Below are 21,134 nucleotides of genomic sequence, written 5' to 3'. Positions count from 1 at the left end.
TAGAGATGACAAGGTTCAGGCTACAATTACTAAGGTATTTTTTTCTGGCATTAAATTTCGTTCTCCTATGGATCAGGCACCTTATATCTTGTTTCAGGTATTCGTCGATCAATTTGAAAATTTGATTTCATGGTCGGTTGGACCAAGTACAAGCGCACTCCACTTCCGCTATGATTGCTCCCCTGCTCCACTCATCGTCGGAACCCTACCGCTAGAGGGACTGAGCGGCGAGAAGAAGCAGTGGGTCGTCGGTGGTCTGATTGCGATGTCAGGTTAAAAGGTTTGAATAGTGAAATTGTAATAATTATTAGAAAATACGCCAAAAAAGATGGGCGATTCTCTGGACGGTTCGGGAGATCCATCTCCGGAGTCCCAGAACGTCGCTATAGTTGATTATGCGTCTTTTGCGAACTATTTGCGCAAAGCGGTCACTATTTTGCTACCCGACGAAGATATCGCTCCGCCCGCTCTCACCATCGCTTTAGAAGATAAAAATCATCAAGAATGCGTGAGGAAGTTCCTCAGCGATTCCCAGGTTTGGTCTCTTTACATCCAGAGGAGTTCAAGCAAAGGTAATTTCAAACTACCTAAAATATATTTCACCAGCTTAACCAGGCACCTACACTTACGATCCGCCTCCATTACAATTTAACGGTAAATTTATAAATATATGTTTACATCACACGTCGTCAGGACATGTCTAATAAAATCAATACCGTCTTTGTAATTGTCTGAAGATCATTCTTGTTTCTTTATCTCGCTACGAATCAGCCTGAGACAATTTTTTCTTTTTCTGTTTCAATTATGTCAGAAAAATTTTGTCTCACCGATTTATTTTTGAAATTTTTTTACTTCTCTAGTCACATTAAAAATTAACGACACTGAATTTCAATTTGATTCATAGTCGGTTATTGTCATGCTGCTTTGGTATTGATTTGACATGACTTTTTTCAATTGATGAGTCACATACTTAGCAATGCACGTCATTTATTCACAGTAAAAATATTGCAGCCAAGTACCTGATGTCACTAAACAGCACAAATGCACATCATTTTACCGATGTTCTTCAAAAATTTCAGAGGAAGATGGAGGTGAAGGTGATGAGGAAAGGGAAAATGTGGTCTATTATATTTCCAATGAGATTTATTTTGTCAATCCAAAAATGGCTTCCCTTGTCTTGACAAAACGAGGATCCATCGTTGAGGCGGATAAATCAATTCATTCCCAGCTGCGATTGGTTACATTTTCCGACGGACCACCCTACGAGACTCTACATGCAATGAGTAAAACTATGGCTCCTTATTTTAAGAGCTACGTACAAGGAACCGGTAGAGCAGATAGAGATGGCGACAAAATGGCACCATCTGTAGAAAAAAAAATAGCTGAACTTGAAATGGGGTTGTTACATTTACAACAAAACATAGATATTCCAGAAATTTCTTTACCTGTACACCCTATAGTCTCATTGATAATAAAACAATGCGCCGAAGAAAATCGCAAGCCCAAAGTTGCCGACTTTGGTGAAAAGGTTGAAGATTCTACTTTCCTAAATCAATTACAAAACGGCGTTAACCGATGGATCAAGGAAATCCAAAAGGTCCGAGTTATGAAACTGATCACATTGATCTTTTATGACAATCTTTCAATTATTTTTGACGATTGTTTGACCCCAAATATGTCTCTTCTCGACAGGTAACAAAGCTCAACAGAGATCCGGAGTCTGGTACTGCACTCCAGGAAATTTCATTCTGGCTAAATTTAGAAAGAGCATTGCATCGAATTCAAGAAAAACGAGAAAGTATTGAAATATCGCTTACTTTGGATATTCTTAAACATGGAAAACGATTCCATGCTACGGTCAGCTTTGATACGGACACTGGTTTGAAGCAGGCCTTAGCTACGGTGAATGACTACAATCCTTTAATGAAAGATTTTCCCATAAATGATTTACTGTCTGCCACGGAACTGGAGAGGATAAAAGTGGCAGTTCAGCAAATTTTTATGCATCTCAGGAAAATCAGGAGCACCAAATACCCTACGCAACGAGTTCTACGACTGGTTGAAGCAATCTCCAGAGATTTAGGCCAGCAGCTTCTCAAGGTACTCGGAACTCGAAGACTGATGCATATTCCGTTCGACGAGTTTGAAAAAGTCATGGGCCAGTGCTTCGAAGTATTTACATCGTGGGATGACGAATATGACAAACTAACTGGATTGCTCCGGGATATTGTGAAAAAGAAACGTGAAGAACATTTCAAAATGGTATGGCGGGTTTCACCGGCGCATAAGAAGCTTCAGTCCCGTATGGAGCACATGAGAAGATTCAGGCGACAGCACGAGCAACTCAGGACTGTTATAGTTCGTGTACTCAGACCAACGGTTCGCCAAAGCAACGCCAATGCTAGTATAGAAAACACCGACAATGACAATGCCAAAGTAGAGTTCGCGTTGGATGCTGCCGACGCAAACGCGATTGGAGAAGTTAACCTGGCTTATGAGAACGTGAAGGAAGTCGACTGTCTCGACATAAGTAAAGAAGGTCTGGAATCCTGGGAGGCTGCTGTTCACAGATATGAAGAGAGAATCGAAAGAGTTGAAGCTCGGATCACCGCACATCTCAGAGATCAATTGGGAACGGCCAAAAATGCGAACGAGATGTTCAGAATATTCTCTCGTTTCAATGCCTTATTCGTCAGGCCTCACATACGCGGAGCTATTAGAGAATATCAAACACAGCTGATTCAGAGGGTCAAAGATGACATCGAAGCTCTTCATGAAAAATTCAAAGTATGTGACTCAGTATCAGTTTGCTAATATTATTGTATCAATTTTGTTACGTTGCGTAAAATTTATGTTTATTTGTTTCCTTCGGTTACTTATAACTTTTCTCATAGGTTCAGTATTCCCAGAGTAAGTGCTGTCGAATGAGTATGGTGAGAGATCTGCCACCCGTTGCAGGTTCGATTATTTGGGTGAAACAAATCGATTACCAATTAACAATGTATTTGAAACGTGTCGAAGACGTGTTGGGTGTGTATATCTTGTATATTAGAATAGCGAAAGTTCACTTCACTATTTCCGCAATAATTTTGAATGTGGTGAAATTAACAGGAAAGGGTTGGGAAAACCATATCGAAGGACAGAAGCTCAAGGCTGATGGCGACAGTTTTCGTATGAAACTATCAACGCAAGATATCTTCGACGATTGGGCCCGTAAAGTACAGCAACGAAACATCGGAGTTACCGGACGTATATTCACAATTGATAGCGTTCGTTCTCGTTCTGGACGTGGGAACGTTCTTAAGCTGAAAGTCAATTTCCTGCCTGAAATAATAACGCTTGCAAAAGAAGTTAGGAATTTGAAAAATCTTGGATTCCGAGTACCTCTAGCGATTGTAAACAAAGCGCATCAAGCCAACCAGCTTTATCCGTTCGCGATAAATCTGATCGAAAGCATCAGAACCTACGAGAGAACCCTGGAAAAGGTGAGAAATTCTTTGTTTTATAATACTGACGATTTTATTTCACATATTTATATTTGAAGTCGTAGTCAGTAGTGTTAATTTGAACCAAGAAAGACACGTGCCTATATTATCTGCTGTGTTATTATCGGCTGTGGTGTTTTTTCTGAGAACAGAAGCTTAGAGATCGTTATAATTCGTTGAAAAATTTTTAGAAAGGAGGGTAAATAAAATTTAGTGCCACGTGAAAAGGATTATTTAGTCGCGCCAAATTTTCTAATCGCTCGGATCTCCGCTATTTTTAGCTTACCAATCGGAGTCCTCACTGTCCCACACTGAAGGTAGTCTTACACGATGCTTGAATAATTATGCATCCTGCCTAGATATGTCATAATTATATTATTGTCTGCCTGCTTAGCTATCGTAGCGATTATAATTTCTGAAGATGGAGCAGCGTTTAGTTTTTACTTATAGTCCATAGAATTATTTGCTGTCTTCGTTAACTCATTCGAATCAGGAATGTACTTATTGATTATTATTTCACTTGATCAGAATCAATACGTTCCATCTTCAAATTATGTGGGTGTTATCGGAGTTTGTCGTATTCCTTAACTAGTGAAGCTGATGAGCTCCAAAAAAATATTTAATTTTGCATCATTCTGTTGGTCCGAATTACATTCTTTATATAGTGAACGTACAATTTTTTATGTCGTACTACTGCAACAAAACGGTTGGCAGAAATTATTTTGTTGTAAATTTTCACTCAGTTTATCCATTTCTAGATAGAAGACAAGGCCAGCATTATACCGTTGGTTGCAGGCATGCGAAAAGATGTCTTATCCCTAATCTCTGAGGTAATTTGATGCTCAAACTGATGAATATCTTCCGTCAATTTTTTTTATGGTCATAACTTGTAATTTCACGTGTTCCAAACAGGGCATTGCCTTAGTTTGGGAAAGCTACAAGTTGGATCCCTACATCCAACGTCTTTCCGAAGTTGTAGTTTCGTTCCAAGAAAAAGTGGAGGATCTATTAGTCGTAGAAGAACAATTAGATGTAGATGTACGATCTTTGGAAACTTGTCCATACTCGGCGAACACCTTTGCAGACATTCTGTCCAAGATCCAAAAATCAGTCGATGAATTGTCACTGAAGAACTTCTCAAACTTGCATATTTGGGTAGCTAGACTCGATGAGGAGGTTGAGAAAAATTTGGCTGCAAGGTTGGAAGCTGGTATCAAAGCATGGACCGATACTTTAATGGGGCAAAAGAAAGAAGTAGATTTGAGCATGGACACAGATGCGCCCGTACAACCGACGCACAAGCCGGGTGGGGATCCTAAAATACAAAACCAAATTCACGAAGTCAGGATCACCAATCAAACAATGTATTTATATCCGAGCATCGAGGATGCGAGATTCCAAATAATGCAGCAACTTTTTGCATGGCAAGCTATCGTTACGTCACAAGTAAGACTTCAGAGTTCCAGATATCAAGTTGGTCTCGATAAACCTGAGTCGGGAACTTACAGAAATTTGCTTACCAAACTACCAGGAGGTAAAGTACCCTTAGAGGCTGCCTACGAGGCTGTCGAGGTTAAAATGAAGGACATTGTAAACTACGTCGATCAATGGTTAAGATATCAATCGCTCTGGGATTTGCAGCCCGACAATTTGTACGGAAAACTTGGAGACGATATTAATTTATGGATGAAATGTTTGAACGACATCAAGAAAACGAGAACAACCTTCGATACCTCGGATACCCGCCGAGAATTTGGCCCCGTAATCATCGATTTTGCCAAAGTACAGAGCAAGGTATCGCTGAAATATGATTCCTGGCATAAAGAGACTTTGGGTAAATTCGGATCACTTCTTGGAAGTGAAATGTCCAGTTTCCACGCTCAGATATCTAAGTCTAGGGGTGATTTGGAACAGCAATCAATCGAAGCTGCCAGCACCTCAGATGCAGTTGGATTTATTACATACGTACAGTCTCTCAAACGTAACATGAAGGTATGGGAAAAACAAGTAGACGTCTACAGGGAAGGTCAGAGAATATTGGAACGACAAAGATTCCAGTTTCCGAGCACTTGGTTACACGCGGATAACATAGAAGGAGAATGGGGAGCATTCAATGAGATAATCAAGCGTAAGGATAACAGTATTCAAACTCAAGTTGCTTCGCTGCAAATGAAGATCGTTGCCGAAGACAAAGCAGTTGAAACCAGGACGACGGATTACCTGGGAGATTGGGAGAGAGGAAAACCAGTCGAGGGACACTTGCGGCCCGACGAAGCACTTCAGCATTTACAACTGTTCGAAAGCAAATTTACAAGACTGAAAGAAGAGAGGGACAATGTCGCTAAGGCTAAAGAAGCTCTTGAGTTGCAAGAACCGGGTGGTGTTTCGACCAGTGAAGATAGAATGCAGGTTGTGTTTGAAGAATTGCAAGATCTGAAAGGTGTTTGGTCAGAATTATCCCGTATCTGGTCTCAGATCGACGAAACCCGTGAGAAACCATGGTTATCGGTACAACCGAGAAAATTGCGTCAACAACTGGATACGATGATGGCTCAGTTGAAGGAACTACCTGCCCGACTGAGACAATATTCTTCGTACGAGTATGTCAAAAAAATGCTGCAGAGTTATACAAAGGTGAATATGTTGATCGTTGAACTAAAGTCCGATGCCCTAAAAGAGAGACATTGGAAGCAACTGACTAAGCAGCTGAGAGTTAACTGGGTATTAAGTGACCTTACTCTCGGTCAAGTCTGGGATGTAAATCTACAAAAGAATGAAAGTATCGTTAAGGACGTTATACTGGTTGCACAAGGAGAAATGGCTCTCGAAGAATTTTTGAAACAGGTACGCGAGTCTTGGCAGACTTACGAACTAGATCTGATCAACTACCAGAATAAATGTAGACTGATTCGTGGTTGGGATGATCTTTTCAACAAAGTCAAAGAACACATCAATTCCGTGGCTGCTATGAAATTATCACCTTATTACAAAGTCTTTGAGGAAGAAGCTCTGACTTGGGAAGAAAAATTGAACCGAATAAACGCACTTTTCGATGTATGGATCGATGTTCAACGCCGCTGGGTCTATTTGGAAGGCATATTTTCATGCAGTGCGGACATAAAGACCCTACTTCCGGTCGAAACCTCCCGTTTCCAAAGCATTAGCTCAGAGTTTCTCGGACTGATGAAGAAGGTATCAAAATCGCCTATGGTAATGGATGTTCTAAACATCCCTGGTGTACAGCGAGCACTTGAACGTCTTGCCGATCTTCTGGGAAAAATTCAGAAGGCTCTCGGAGAGTATCTGGAAAGAGAAAGAACTTCATTCCCAAGATTCTACTTTGTTGGAGATGAAGATTTGCTAGAGATTATTGGCAACAGTAAGAACGTTGCCAGACTTCAAAAGCACTTCAAGAAAATGTTTGCTGGAGTAGCAGCGATCCTATTGAACGAAGATAATACTGTTATAACTGGAATAGCATCGCGCGAAGGTGAAGAAGTAACGTTCAACGAGCCAGTATCGACGATAGATCATCCAAAAATCAACGAATGGTTGACTCTGGTTGAAAAGGAAATGAGGGTAACTTTGGCCTCAAGTTTAATGAAGGCGGTACAAGACATCAAGCAGTTTAAAGATGGCAATATCAACGCAGAGGCATTTATGACTTGGTGCGACAAATACCAGGCTCAGATAATCGTTCTCGCTGCTCAAATCCTCTGGTCCGAAGATGTAGAAGCTGCTTTACACGAGGCCCAATCTCACCCTAGCAAAAATCCATTGGAAAGAGTTCTGGCTCAGGTCGAAGGAACTCTGAACGTTCTCGCAGATTCTGTGCTCCAGGAGCAGCCGCCTTTAAGAAGGAAGAAACTTGAGCATTTGATTAATGAATTTGTGCACAAGCGTACAGTGACTAGAAGACTTCTCGCTAACAAAGTTTCGAACCCAAAAGCTTTCGAATGGCTCTGCGAAATGCGGTTCTACTTTGATCCAAGGCAAACAGAAGTCCTGCAACAGCTCACCATCCACATGGCGAACGCTAAATTTTTCTACGGTTTCGAATACCTCGGTGTTCAAGACAGACTCGTTCAGACACCACTCACGGACAGATGTTATCTCACGATGACTCAAGCCTTGGAAGCTAGACTCGGAGGATCTCCGTTCGGACCTGCAGGTACTGGAAAAACGGAGTCCGTTAAGGCTTTGGGACATCAACTAGGAAGATTCGTTCTGGTATTCAACTGTGACGAAACATTCGACTTCCAGGTAAACACTCGTGTTGTTAAATGCCTTGAATTCATCGTACCGCGATAATTATCCAGTTGTTAACTGTTCACGTTATTCTCTCATAAATTTCAGGCTATGGGTCGTATTTTCGTGGGTCTATGTCAGGTCGGAGCATGGGGATGTTTTGACGAATTCAATCGTCTCGAAGAACGCATGTTATCAGCAGTATCCCAACAAGTACAGACCATCCAAGAGGCACTGAAAAGTCAAATGGAAGGTCAAAAGGGAGGAACTCTCTGCGTAGAACTCGTTGGGAAGCAAGTTAAAGTGTCCACGGATATGGCGATCTTCATTACTATGAATCCTGGATACGCAGGACGTTCAAATCTACCAGATAATTTGAAGAAACTCTTCAGATCGCTCGCCATGACAACACCGGACAGACAATTAATTGCCGAGGTCATGTTGTTCAGTCAAGGCTTCAGATCGGCCGAAAAACTAGCATGTAAAATTGTCCCGTTCTTCAAGTGAGTCAAGATTTTCACGAGTTTCTTGCGCCAACATTGCGACTCTGAGTCTAATTTCTGACATTTTTTTTATTCAGACTTTGCGACGAACAGTTGTCCAATCAATCTCACTACGATTTTGGACTCAGGGCTCTGAAATCTGTACTGATATCAGCGGGTAACGTTAAACGTGATAGAATCCAACGGATAAAAGAAAATATGCAAAACCGCGGAGATTCTGACATAGACGAAGCGTCGATTGCTGAAAATTTGCCGGAACAAGAGATTCTCATTCAGTCAGTATGTGAAACGATGGTGCCTAAGCTAGTCGCTGAAGATATTCCGCTATTGTTCAGTTTATTGAACGACGTATTCCCTAATGTAAACTACACTCGAGCTGAAATGAAAGGTACATATGTTATTTTGTATGACAAAGTATTCCAAAGTCCATGATAGATACCGGAAATATTTAATTGAAAAATGGTTACAAATGATGAACAAAATTCTCTACGTTGTTTGTTTCTTTTTATTGTAGGATTGAAAGATGAAATTCGCAAAGTTTGCGCTGAGGAATATCTCGTCTGTGGAGAAGGAGATGAACAAAGCGGAGCCTGGCAAGAGAAGGTAAAAATCTTTGTTTGTTATACATAGAAAGTTATAAAATAGGTAAGTGTCGTGTTTTCACACCATCATCTCATTCACACGTCAAGAATCACCCGGAAAACCTAATCGAAATCCGGTGAAAAATTTTGAGAAAAATGACTGTGAAAATTAATAAAACAAACTAGCTATCTAACTGACATTTTATCTCACGCACGCTCAGGGGATGGTCGGTGAGACCTGGGTTGCTAAGGTGAGAATAGAACCAAAGGAGTAATAATGTGGATGTAAATTGTCGTACTTGTAAAAATTTTTATTTGAGATAAGCCTCTATCAGCGCATGGTTGTCATCCCTCCGCAGTGTCGATAGTAGTGCTATAAAATTTGATTTTCCGACTACCTCAGGTTCTACAACTTTACCAAATCTGTAACCTGAATCATGGCTTAATGATGGTCGGTCCAAGTGGATCCGGGAAGACAATGGCCTGGAAAGTTTTACTGAAGGCTTTAGAAAGGTTCGAGGGAGTAGAAGGCGTCGCTCATGTTATTGATCCAAAGGCGATCAGCAAAGAGACACTTTACGGAGTCTTAGATCCCAACACTCGCGAATGGACAGATGGTCTCTTCACGCATATCCTGAGAAAAATCATCGACAATGTCAGAGGAGAGATCAATAAGAGGCAATGGATAATTTTTGACGGTGACGTAGACCCGGAGTGGGTGGAAAACTTGAACTCTGTTCTCGATGACAATAAACTTCTCACTCTTCCGAACGGAGAACGTTTAAGCCTTCCTCCGAATGTGAGAGTAATGTTCGAAGTGCAAGATTTAAAATACGCTACACTCGCAACAGTTTCTCGTTGTGGAATGGTTTGGTTCTCGGAAGATGTTTTGTCAACCGAAATGATATTCGAAAATTACATGCTCCGACTGAAAAATATACCCTTGGAAGATGGGGAGGAGGAAAATCCGGGAAAAAAATCTTCGGACAAAGAGGATACCATATCTCCGGCGCTATCTGTTCAGCGTGAAGTTGCCTCTATTCTTCAAAGTTATTTCGCTCCGGATGGTTTGGTCGTTAGGTGCCTCGAGTACGCAATGAAACAAGAGCACATAATGGATTTCACGAGACTACGCGCTCTGTCTTCACTTTTCTCCATGCTAAATCAATCCGTGCGTAATGTGCTGCAATACAATCATGCCCATATGGACTTTCCATTGCCGAGCGAACAATTGGAAAGATACATGCCCAAGTGTTTAGTTTACGCTCTTCTCTGGAGCTTCGCCGGAGATGCCAAACTCAAAGTTAGATCAGATTTGGGAGACTTCATCAGGTCTGTCACTACTGTGCCGCTACCGGCACAATCCAATACGCCGATTATTGATTTCGAAGTCAATATCAACGGAGAATGGTTACCGTGGAGCAATAAGGTGCCTCAAATCGAAGTCGAAACTCACAAGGTGGCTAGTCCTGATATCGTCGTTCCCACCCTTGACACCGTCAGACACGAGAGTCTACTCTACACTTGGCTGGCCGAGCACAAACCACTGGGTGAGATATTATTGACGATGGAATTTTTGTTGTAATTTCCTTTCAATTATTTTTTTTTTCTCGTTGTCGCAGTGCTATGTGGTCCACCTGGTTCGGGCAAGACCATGACACTCTTTTCCGCGCTCCGAGCTCTGCCAGACATGGAAGTAGTTGGTCTCAATTTTTCATCGGCAACCACCCCAGAATTGTTGTTAAAAACATTCGACCATTATTGCGAGTACCGCAAGACCCCGAATGGCGTGATACTTTCCCCCGTGCAACTTGGCAAGTGGCTGGTACTTTTCTGCGACGAAATCAATTTACCGGATATGGACAATTACGGAACTCAAAGAGTCATCTCATTCTTAAGACAACTTGTCGAACACAGAGGATTCTACAGAACCAGCGATCAGGCTTGGGTCGCATTGGAACGCATACAATTCGTTGGCGCTTGTAATCCTCCTACAGATCCTGGCAGGAAACCGCTGAGTCATAGATTCCTGCGACACGTTCCTGTGATCTACGTTGATTATCCGGGAGAAACATCGCTCAAACAAATTTATGGAACATTCACTCGTGCCATGCTTAGGTGAGAGACCACATAATTCTGATCTAATTTGCAACCAGAAATTATGACTGTATTCATTTTTATGTATTGAAACATTTTAGATTGACTCCGTCTCTACGAGGTTACGCCGAACCTCTGACTAACGCTATGGTAGAATTCTACCTGGTTTCGCAAGAAAAGTTCACGCAGGATATGCAGCCTCATTACGTTTATTCTCCTCGAGAAATGACACGCTGGGTTCGTGGCATCTGCGAAGCGATACGACCACTCGACAGCCTTTCGGTCGAGGGTCTTGTTCGACTTTGGGCACACGAAGCTCTGAGACTGTTCCAAGATAGATTGGTAGAAGATGCGGAACGTGCTTGGACGAATAAGAACATCGATATTGTCGGCCTCAAACATTTCCCAGGAATCGATCGGGAAAAAGCTTTGGCTAGGCCAATTCTGTACAGTAATTGGTTATCCAAGGATTACGTACCGGTTAACAGGCAGGAATTGAGAGATTACGTTAGGGCAAGACTGAAAGTGTTCTATGAAGAAGAATTGGACGTGCCATTGGTTCTCTTCGATGAAGTTTTAGATCATGTTCTTAGGATCGACAGAATATTCAGACAGCCCCAAGGACATCTTCTATTGATCGGTGTTTCCGGTGCTGGAAAAACTACTTTATCTAGATTTGTAGCTTGGATGAACGGTCTTTCAATTTTCCAAATAAAGGTGAGTCGTCGAATCTGAACCCCTACTTTAAAATTCCATAACATATTTTACTCGCTCGATCCACAGGTGCATAACAAATACACCGGCGAGGACTTTGACGAGGATTTACGTCAAGTATTGAGACGATCCGGTTGTAAGGATGAAAAAATCGCCTTCATTTTGGACGAATCTAACGTCCTAGATTCCGGATTTTTAGAACGCATGAACACTCTGCTCGCGAACGGTGAAGTACCTGGCCTGTTCGAGGGTGACGAATACACCACATTGATGACGCAGTGCAAAGAGGGTGCTCAAAGAGAAGGACTGATGCTCGATTCAAACGAAGAGCTGTACAAATGGTTCACCGGACAAGTGATGAGAAATCTCCACGTCGTCTTTACGATGAATCCCAGCACCGACGGTCTTAAAGATCGTGCTGCTACGTCGCCTGCGCTTTTCAACAGGTGCGTTTTGAATTGGTTTGGAGATTGGTCCGACAACGCGTTGTTCCAAGTCGGAAAGGAGTTCACGAATCGCGTCGACCTTGAAAGACCGACCTGGAGATCGCCCGACTTTTTCCCTTCGACATGCCTACTTATTCCGGCCCAACCGGGACATCGCGATGCCGTCGTAAACGCCTTTGTATACGTTCATCAAACTCTACACAAGGCTAATGCCAGACTGGCGAAACGAGGCGGGAGGACGATGGCGATAACTCCTAGACATTATCTAGACTTCATACATCACTTCGTTAAACTTTATCAAGAGAAGCGCAGCGATTTGGAGGAACAACAGTTGCACTTGAACGTCGGTTTGGGTAAAATTGCAGAGACTGTGGAACAAGTTGAGGAAATGCAGAAGAGTTTAGCCGTGAAATCTCAGGTTGAGTGACGGAATTAATTCCTAACAAATGAGAAATAATATCGTGTCTAATTTCAATTGATATTAACGCTGTTGTATTATTTATTAGGAGTTGCAAGCGAAAAATGAGGCTGCCAACGCTAAGTTGAAACAAATGGTGAAAGATCAACAAGAAGCGGAAAAGAAAAAGGTCCAGAGTCAAGAGATCCAACAACAACTTGCTATCCAAACAGTAGCCATCAATCAGAAGAGGGACGACGTTATGGCTGATCTTGCTCAAGTCGAACCTGCTGTCATCGACGCACAGAACGGTAAGTTTTGTTCATCGATAATCAATTTTTACTCAGTGTCTTCGTTAACTATTTATATCATGTACGCCAAAAAGCAAAGAAGCAAAAGAAGCATTATTAATATTTTTAATTCCACAAATGCAGAGGCACATTTAATAACTTTTAAACTTCAAATCGCAGCGCTATAATTACACAAATTTGTCACAATTTTGTGCACAGTTTTGTCATATACAGTAATAATGATTTGAAGCCGGTTACTCTGGGGTATGCAGCGTTCATCCATCACCGGAAATTTCAGAGTAAAACAAGTTGATTATGATGTGAGAAGTTATAAGAGAAAGATTTGCCTCAGAATAGCCAGTTTCAGTGAAATTGCGCGGTGTACTTCAAGTATTAGTATTATGAAGTTTTATCTAAATGTATAATTTGCATGCTCGTGAATTGTGTGTAAATTTTCGAACGAGCGTAGCTGTAAAGGGGATTAAACGGCAGCATCTCGTTGAAATTCGTTCAATGGCTAATCCGCCGGCAATCGTAAAACTCGCCCTTGAATCGATTTGCCTGCTGCTCGAAGAAAATGCAAATGACTGGAAACAGATTCGAGCAGTAATTATGAAGGACAGCTTTATACCAACAATTGTCAACTTCAACACCGAGGACATTACGTAAGACAGCTAGGCGCAACGTTGAATGTTCCATACTCGCTGGTCTAATAACGATACCTAATGTCTGCTTGATATATGTTTATTTCTGTCGTGTTTGTTGGTTGTTTTTAAAATGCTCACCGATGCATCTTGACACAAACACAAACCTGAACCCAGTAAGATTCCATTGCTGCACTTAGGCTTTAGAATTCCTTGTATCGAAGAAGTGTCTAATGTCTGGCGAGAAACTGTGTTTTTGTCAAGACTATTTTACTTGTATATAGACATACCTTTTATGTTTTATCGAGCCTCAAATTTCTAACTTTTATAGGTCAGCCGATCACACTTGCAGCCTACTTCAAAGCTTTCCCTTAAATACTTCACAATAACCTGCCTCTATTGCCTGCCTATTTTCTTCTTTGTACTATATGAGACAATTTAATTTTTCGTATAGCGGTGAAATCGATAAAGAAACAGCACTTGGTGGAGGTTCGCTCAATGGCGAACCCACCAGCGATCGTCAAGGTTGCGCTGGAGTCTATCTGCCTGTTGCTCGGCGAAAATGCCAGCGACTGGAAATCTATCCGCGCGGTCATCATGAGAGACAATTTTATCAATACCATTGTCTCTAATTTCAGTACTGAGGATATTACGTAAGCATGCTTTCATTGTTTGTTTTCCAAAATTCATTAAGCTACCACTAAGGGGCCAGCTAACTTGATTACAAAATTCAAAAAAATTCCGCGTTTACTCGAATTACATTCTCGATGTTGCGATAATCGACAATCGAATGATCTTGGATTCTTTGCTTTTGAATTCAAAAAACTTTGACGAACAAAGTATAATTTTATTATTTTTTAGAATCGCACAATGACGCATCGCTGGTTTGAAAATATAAAATATACTTAAAAACATTTTAGCAATACTTTATTAACAGCTTATTTTAATCCTAGCGAAGTAAAACATAATTATGTTATAAATCACCTGTATCGATACTGTCATTGGGCTTGTTACAATAGATCGCATACGCAAAGCTAATTGTCACAATTTAAACTCATGTAACGTGTGATCGATGTATCGTTTAGTTTTGGAAAGTGGATAAGCTACGTAACAAATTTACCAAGTATTTTTGAAGCTCTATTTTTAATTTAAAAAAAAAAAAATGAAAAAATCATTAACGATATCCTAGCAAATACAGTAATTGCGAATCATATTTCATCAGCGTAGAGCTTCTTTGTATCATATCCTTCGATATTTCATTTGAGAGGCAGAGGTCATTGCTTGAAAGCTTCAAAATATTGTTGGCTGGTCCCCCGTACCAAGTAATGCAGATTGGTCGTTTCAACGCTATATTATTATTGTCTTTGAATCGACAGCTTTATATACAAAAAACGAACAGTCATCATTCATTCCAAAAGTACCTTGTGATCAGATGAGTTTATATTGGGCTTATTGGTTTCAAACCAATTTACGAATTAAGTAAACCAAAATTCAAGAAAAAAAAACCAACTGTTGAACGTCTGGTCATATTTGTGTACAATAATTTTGTTCGTCCCTTGTCTGAAATTTCCCCAGCTCACCATTCGTCGATAGCTTGCAAATGTTTTATTTGAAAATTTGCATTGATTCAGCTTTGGAACCAGGCGACATAACAACTCATTCGATAAACAATCATCGCCTTACCATATTTTTTCTTTTTATTTGTAATAGTTTTTTTTGTTCTCTCGTTACTGCATGCTAACAATGATTGATAAAGTTGTCACTAACTAGTGAGACGTGCAACTAAATTTTACCAATTGGCTAACAAATTTTCCGTTGATGACTTTTTCTGAGCAAAATTAATCATTTTTTTTGGCTGATCACCTATCGCATAATGTTGAACATAATTTTTTGCAATGAAGTTGACAAGTTTCGGGTTTCTTGGTTTTATTTGTTTTTTTTTTGTATTAGTCCTTTTTTTTAATACTCTTTTCATGTCCATTCATTTTATTGAAATGTGCAAATCCTCATGTATATTTTAAATCGATGAACAATATTTTTCATTTATTCAGTTGTAATACCTACATTTTGTTATTATGCTCCTCGCACATAGTTTATTAGAAAAATTATTCAATTGCTACAGATTGATTATCAGATTTGAAAAGAAAACCATGAAACCAGCTTATTGTTAGGATTAATCAGGTGCTAATTTCAATTATAATATTCTTCAGCGATGATGTTCGAGAAAAAATGAAAAGCCGTTACTTGAGCAATCCGGATTATAACTTTGAAAAAGTAAATCGTGCCAGTATGGCTTGCGGTCCAATGGTAAAATGGGCCATTGCACAGGTAACTAGAATCTATATCAACTATAAACTATATAGTAACTGTAAAAGAACCATATGTCTATTTATTTATATATTTATATGCAATCTAGATCGAATATGCAGATATGTTGAAACGAGTTGAACCTCTACGCGAAGAACTTCATTCTCTGGAACGTCAAGCGGAGACGAATAAATCCAAGGGTGAAGAAGTTAAGGATCTAATCGCTCAATTGGAACAGAGCATAGCATCATACAAAGAAGAATATGCCCAACTAATCTCGCAAGCTCAAGCGATCAAAGCAGACTTGGAAAATGTGCAGGGTAAAGTTGATCGCTCGATCGCTTTGTTGAAATCCCTGGTCATTGAAAGGGAAAGGTGGGAAGCGACTAGCGAAACTTTCAGAAGTCAAATGTCGACGATTATCGGAGATGTACTTCTGTCGTCAGCCTTCCTGGCCTACGCTGGTTACTTCGATCAACACGTGAGATATATTTAGCTTTGAAATAGTCAGTTTGAAATTCCAACCGTCGTACCCAAATAAAAGTTTGTTACTTTTGACTTTTTTACAGTATCGTCAAAACTTGTTCGCGACTTGGTGTCAACATTTACAACAGGCTAATTTACAATTCCGAGCCGACATTGCGCGAACGGAATATCTCTCGAATCCAGACGAACGTTTGAGGTGGCAAGCGAACGCTTTGCCTACGGATGATTTGTGCACAGAAAATGCAATTATGTTGAAACGCTTCAACAGGTATCCTCTCATCATCGATCCATCCGGTCAAGCGACAGAATTTATCATGAACGAGTTCAAGGATAAGAAAATAACGAAAACTAGCTTCCTCGACGATTCGTTCAGGAAGAATCTTGAAAGTGCTTTAAGATTCGGTAATCCCTTGCTGGTTCAAGACGTCGAGAATTACGATCCGATACTCAATCCCGTTTTAAACAGGGAATTGCGACGAACTGGAGGGCGTGTATTGATCACGCTGGGAGATCAGGATATCGATCTTTCACCGTCGTTCGTTATATTCCTGTCCACGAGAGACCCGACCGTCGAATTCCCACCCGACATATGCTCTCGAGTCACGTTCGTCAACTTTACCGTCACGAGAAGCTCGCTGCAAAGTCAGTGCCTGAATCAAGTCCTCAAAGCCGAGCGTCCGGACATCGACGAAAAGAGATCAGATCTGCTGAAGCTGCAAGGAGAATTCCATCTGAGACTGAGGCAGCTCGAAAAATCTCTGCTGCAAGCACTCAACGATGCGAAAGGAAAGATCCTCGACGACGATTCGGTGATAACCACACTCGAAACTCTCAAACAGGAAGCCGCTGACATCAGTAAGAAGGTCGAAGAGACCGACAAAGTCATCGGAGAGATTGAAACAGTCTCGCAACAGTACATGCCGCTGTCTCAAGCATGCTCGAACATGTACTTTACAATGGATAGTCTGAATCAAGTGCACTTCCTGTATCAGTACTCGCTGAAAATGTTCTTGGACATATTCACCTCCGTACTTTGCCAGAATCCAAAGTTATCCGAGGTCTCAGATTACACCCAAAGATTGTCGCTCATCACCAGCGACTTGTTTTCAGTTTGCTACGAACGCGTTGCCAGAGGAATGCTGCACACGGATCGACTGACGTTCGCTCTGCTTCTCTGCCGCATCCATTTGAAGGGCATCGCGAACGAATCCACATACGACAGCGAGTTCACGTTCTTCCTCAGAGGAAAGGAGGGAGTCCTGAACGTCCGTGGACCTCCGGTGGGCGGTTTGAGCTCCGAGCAACAAGAAGCGATGATGCGCCTGACAATCAGACTGCCCGCTTTCAAAAAACTCGCTGACACCATAAAGAACAATCCTGAGTTCGGAACGTGGCTGCAATCTCCGACTCCGGAAACCTGTGTACCGAAACTCTGGGAGGAAGAAAAACCGCTGTCTCCTATAGGAACTGCGATGCACCAGCTCTTAGTCATCCAGGCGTTCAGACCCGATCGCGTAATCGCAGCTGCCTCTCTAGTCGTCACCTCCGCTCTGGGAGAAACCTTCATGGCAGCTGCCGAAGCTGAGTTGGACTTTGGTTCGGTTGTTGAAAATCAGCTGAAATCTAACGTCCCAGCTCTACTGTGCTCCGTTCCCGGATTCGACGCCTCCAGCAGAGTCGACGATCTCGCTGCCGAGCAATCCAAGCAAATTGCAAGCATAGCCATAGGGTCAGCGGAGGGATTCAATCAGGCTGAAAGGGCGATCAACATGGCCGTCAAAGCCGGCAGATGGGTCATACTGAAGAACGTGCACCTCGCTCCCCAGTGGTTGGTCCAATTGGAGAAGAAGTTGCACAGTCTACAGCCGCACGCCGGATTCCGATTGTTCCTGACCATGGAAATAAACCCGAAAGTGCCCGTCAATTTACTGAGAGCAGGTAGAATATTCGTCTTCGAACCGCCTCCGGGTATCAGAGCTAATTTGTTGCGCACCTTCAGCACCGTACCCGCTTCCCGCATGATGAAAGCGCCCAACGAGAGGGCTAGATTGTACTTCCTCCTCGCCTGGTTCCACGCTATAGTCCAAGAACGGCTGAGATATTCCCCTCTGGGATGGGCCAAGCATTACGAGTTCAATGAAAGCGACCTGAGAGTAGCTTGCGACACCCTGGATACGTGGATCGAAGCTACGGCGATGGGCAGGACGAATTTACCCCCGGAAAAAGTGCCCTGGGACGCGTTGGTCACGTTGTTGTCTCAGTGCATCTATGGGGGAAAAATTGACAACGATTTCGACCAGAGACTGCTGGCCTCGTTTCTCGGCAAACTCTTCACGCCCAGGTCGTTCGAAGGAGATTTTGCGCTGGTTGCAAACGTCGATGGAGCGCAAGGAAACCAACGCCACATAACTATGCCCGATGGAACAAGACGCGATCATTTCTTGAAGTGGATAGAATCGCTCGCCGACAGACAGACTCCCTCGTGGCTCGGGCTACCCAACAACGCCGAGAAAGTTCTCCTCACAACTAGGGGGACGGATTTGGTATCGAAGCTCCTAAAAATGCAGCAGCTCGAGGACGAAGACGAGTTGGCTTACTCCAATGAAGAGTCATTGGACGCTCCTAGGGAGGCCGAAGGCGATGGTCGCCCAGCTTGGATGAGAACTTTGCACAATTCCGCCTCCACTTGGCTTCAGTTGTTGCCCAAAAATCTGCCAACCCTGAGACGCACCGTGGAAAATATCAAGGATCCTTTGTACAGATATTTCGAAAGAGAAGTCAACAGCGGAGCGAAACTCTTACAGGACGTAATACACGATTTGGAGGACGTTGTTCTGATTTGTCAAGTATGTATATTGTATGTTGTATAGAAAAACCACAAGAAGGACCACAGAAAGGTGACGAAAACAAAAATTTCTTTTTCACAGGGTGAAAAGAAGCAGACAAACTATCATCGCACAATGTTATCAGAGCTCGTCAAAGGGATTTTACCGGCTGGCTGGAGGAGATACACCGTCCCCAGAGGATGTACAGTAATTCAATGGATCACAGATTTCAGTCATCGAGTGACGCAGCTCCAAGAAGTATCCAGACTCGTATCGCAGGGTGGGGCTAAAGAGATAAAGGTTTGTGCGATTGGTGTTCAATTGCTAAATCGAAGACTGCTGTGAATTAGCCAAAGATAACGGATTATCATCTATTTTTCATGTGAGGAAACACGTTCATTATCATTAATCTTTTTTTGCAGAGTTTCCCCGTCTGGCTAGGCGGTCTCTTGAACCCTGAAGCTTATATAACTGCGACCAGGCAGTGCATCGCGCAAGCAAACAGTTGGTCGTTGGAGGAGTTACAACTCGACGTTACAATCGGTGACGGTGAGGCAGTTTCTACAGACGATTGTTCCTTTGCAGTCACCGGTCTGAAACTACAAGGCGCTCAATGCAAAGCGAATCAGTTGGTTTTAACCTCAACCATAATGACAGATTTGCCAGTAACGATGCTCAGGTGGTTTAGAACTTCTGCGGAAGAACCTGTCAAAGGTAAACTCTCGTTGCCAGTTTATCTGAACAGCACAAGAACAGAATTGCTATTTACTGTCGATTTGAATATAGTAAGTGGACAGGAACAGCATAGTTTCTACGAGAGAGGTGTAGCTGTACTGACATCAACCGCGCTAAATTGAATCTATTAACGATAAAATTCAATTTGACGCGATAGTTTAATCATTGAAAGGAACAAAACTACAAAAAAATTCAATAAAATAAGATAAAACATAATTCTGCATGTGAAATACTTGAATACCGTTGAACTGTAATAAGTTATTATTATTCTGCCTAATTGAAATTTTTAAATAATTGCAATATGTGAACTTGGGCTGTCGGGCTATGATTAGTGTTGTTAGTAAGATTATTATTTATATCGATACCGCAGTAACGTATGAAAATCCAATACGATTGCCTGCACGATTTTAAACACTGCTGCTGCACTCCGGTAATATTCGGGGATGATATTCATGATTTAGTTACATTTTTAGAGCAACATAGAAAACTTGTATTTCATTTAGAATGATGCAATTCTATGACGTATCATTCGGGATGATTCATATGCACAGTGAAAGAGGGAACACGTACTTTAATATATTGTAATTTTCCGTTTATTTTTAAGTTTCTATAACTGTCAAAAATCTGTACTCCTATAAGCTTTATCTAATATTTTAACTTATGTAATGTATGTACTGAGCGTGAGATAAAGTCGCATATATTACCATGATGTAACTCGTACGGCAAATGAAATATAATAATCATTTGAATCAATTGAGTAATTTATTTCGAGCGGAACTCAAAATGCAGATGAAGTGAAACGACCTTAGATTTAAAATTTTTCTATGATTTTTTGCAATTTTTTCCAGTTTTCTTTCGATTTTCTTTCAATTTTTAGATTGACTTTTCAATTACTACATATGTCCGACACCATGGAGGCGCCGTATGATCTCGAACTAAAGGTAGGTCAACTCAGATTTATTCATGAATTTTCTCTGATTTTTTGCAATTTTTTCCGATTTTTCTCCGATTTTTCAAAATATGTTTAAATTTTTCCGCCGCTGGCCACGTGGTCACTTGACAGACCACGTGACCCAACTCGCCGATACAGCTAGCGCCATGTGGCGGAATTTTCGTGAACTAAAAAGTTTCTTGCCCCTTGATTCAGGCAATGTGATGCGTGAAGGAGATGTATTTCGGGTCAATACTTTTCCGGTTTTGGTCGGAGAACCGACAAAACTTTTGCCGTTTTGTGATCGGAAGAATGGTCAATACTTTCGCATTTTTGCTGGAAGAAGTGACAAAACTTTCGCCGTTTTTTTCCTGGAGAGAATGGTCAATACTTTCGCATTTTTGCTCGAAGAAGTGACAAAGCTTTCACGGTTCGCGCTCGGGGG

General features: G+C 41.6%; 1 protein-coding gene across 8 annotated transcripts; it reads left to right on the top strand.

The window, feature by feature from the left end:
• Window positions 1-55: 55 nt before the first annotated feature.
• LOC105690726 (dynein heavy chain, cytoplasmic) lies at window positions 56-20,511 on the top strand. 8 transcript variants are annotated; one of them, XM_012408776.3, is made up of 23 exons: window positions 56-572; window positions 1,080-1,597; window positions 1,693-2,787; window positions 2,895-3,030; window positions 3,112-3,485; window positions 3,767-3,802; window positions 4,244-4,315; window positions 4,398-7,748; window positions 7,842-8,236; window positions 8,314-8,624; window positions 8,751-8,839; window positions 9,039-9,068; window positions 9,221-10,367; window positions 10,440-10,935; window positions 11,016-11,631; window positions 11,698-12,492; window positions 12,581-12,782; window positions 13,860-14,058; window positions 15,616-15,733; window positions 15,822-16,193; window positions 16,282-19,044; window positions 19,126-19,323; window positions 19,446-20,511. In XM_012408776.3, the coding sequence occupies exons 1-23, from the start codon at window positions 329-331 to the stop codon at window positions 19,878-19,880; spliced, it is 13,992 nt and encodes a 4,663-aa protein (XP_012264199.2). In that variant the 5' UTR covers window positions 56-328; the 3' UTR covers window positions 19,881-20,511. The 8 variants fall into 8 exon arrangements, with proteins under 8 accessions (XP_012264199.2, XP_012264200.2, XP_012264203.2 ...); XM_012408777.3 differs by lacking the exon at window positions 13,860-14,058 and adding an exon at window positions 13,231-13,426 and having other exon boundaries at window positions 57-572; XM_012408780.3 differs by lacking the exon at window positions 3,767-3,802 and having other exon boundaries at window positions 57-572.
• The last annotated feature ends 623 nt before the right edge of the window (window positions 20,512-21,134 follow it).

The sequence above is a fragment of the Athalia rosae genome, chromosome 6 (assembly GCF_917208135.1).
Source record: "Athalia rosae chromosome 6, iyAthRosa1.1, whole genome shotgun sequence".
In the NCBI taxonomy this organism is placed as follows: domain Eukaryota; kingdom Metazoa; phylum Arthropoda; class Insecta; order Hymenoptera; family Athaliidae; genus Athalia; species Athalia rosae.
This window is presented reverse-complemented; position numbering and strand designations above follow the sequence as displayed.

Bases quoted from the DNA above. Each gene is read 5' to 3' on its own strand.
- LOC105690726 (XM_012408776.3), top strand. From the start codon at position 329: ATGGGCGATTCTCTGGACGGTTCGGGAGATCCATCTCCGGAGTCCCAG. The intron at 573-1,079 runs GTAATTTCAAAC...CAAAAATTTCAG, and splicing joins CCAGAGGAGTTCAAGCAAAG to AGGAAGATGGAGGTGAAGGT. The intron at 9,069-9,220 runs GTGAGAATAGAA...CGACTACCTCAG, and splicing joins GTGAGACCTGGGTTGCTAAG to GTTCTACAACTTTACCAAAT.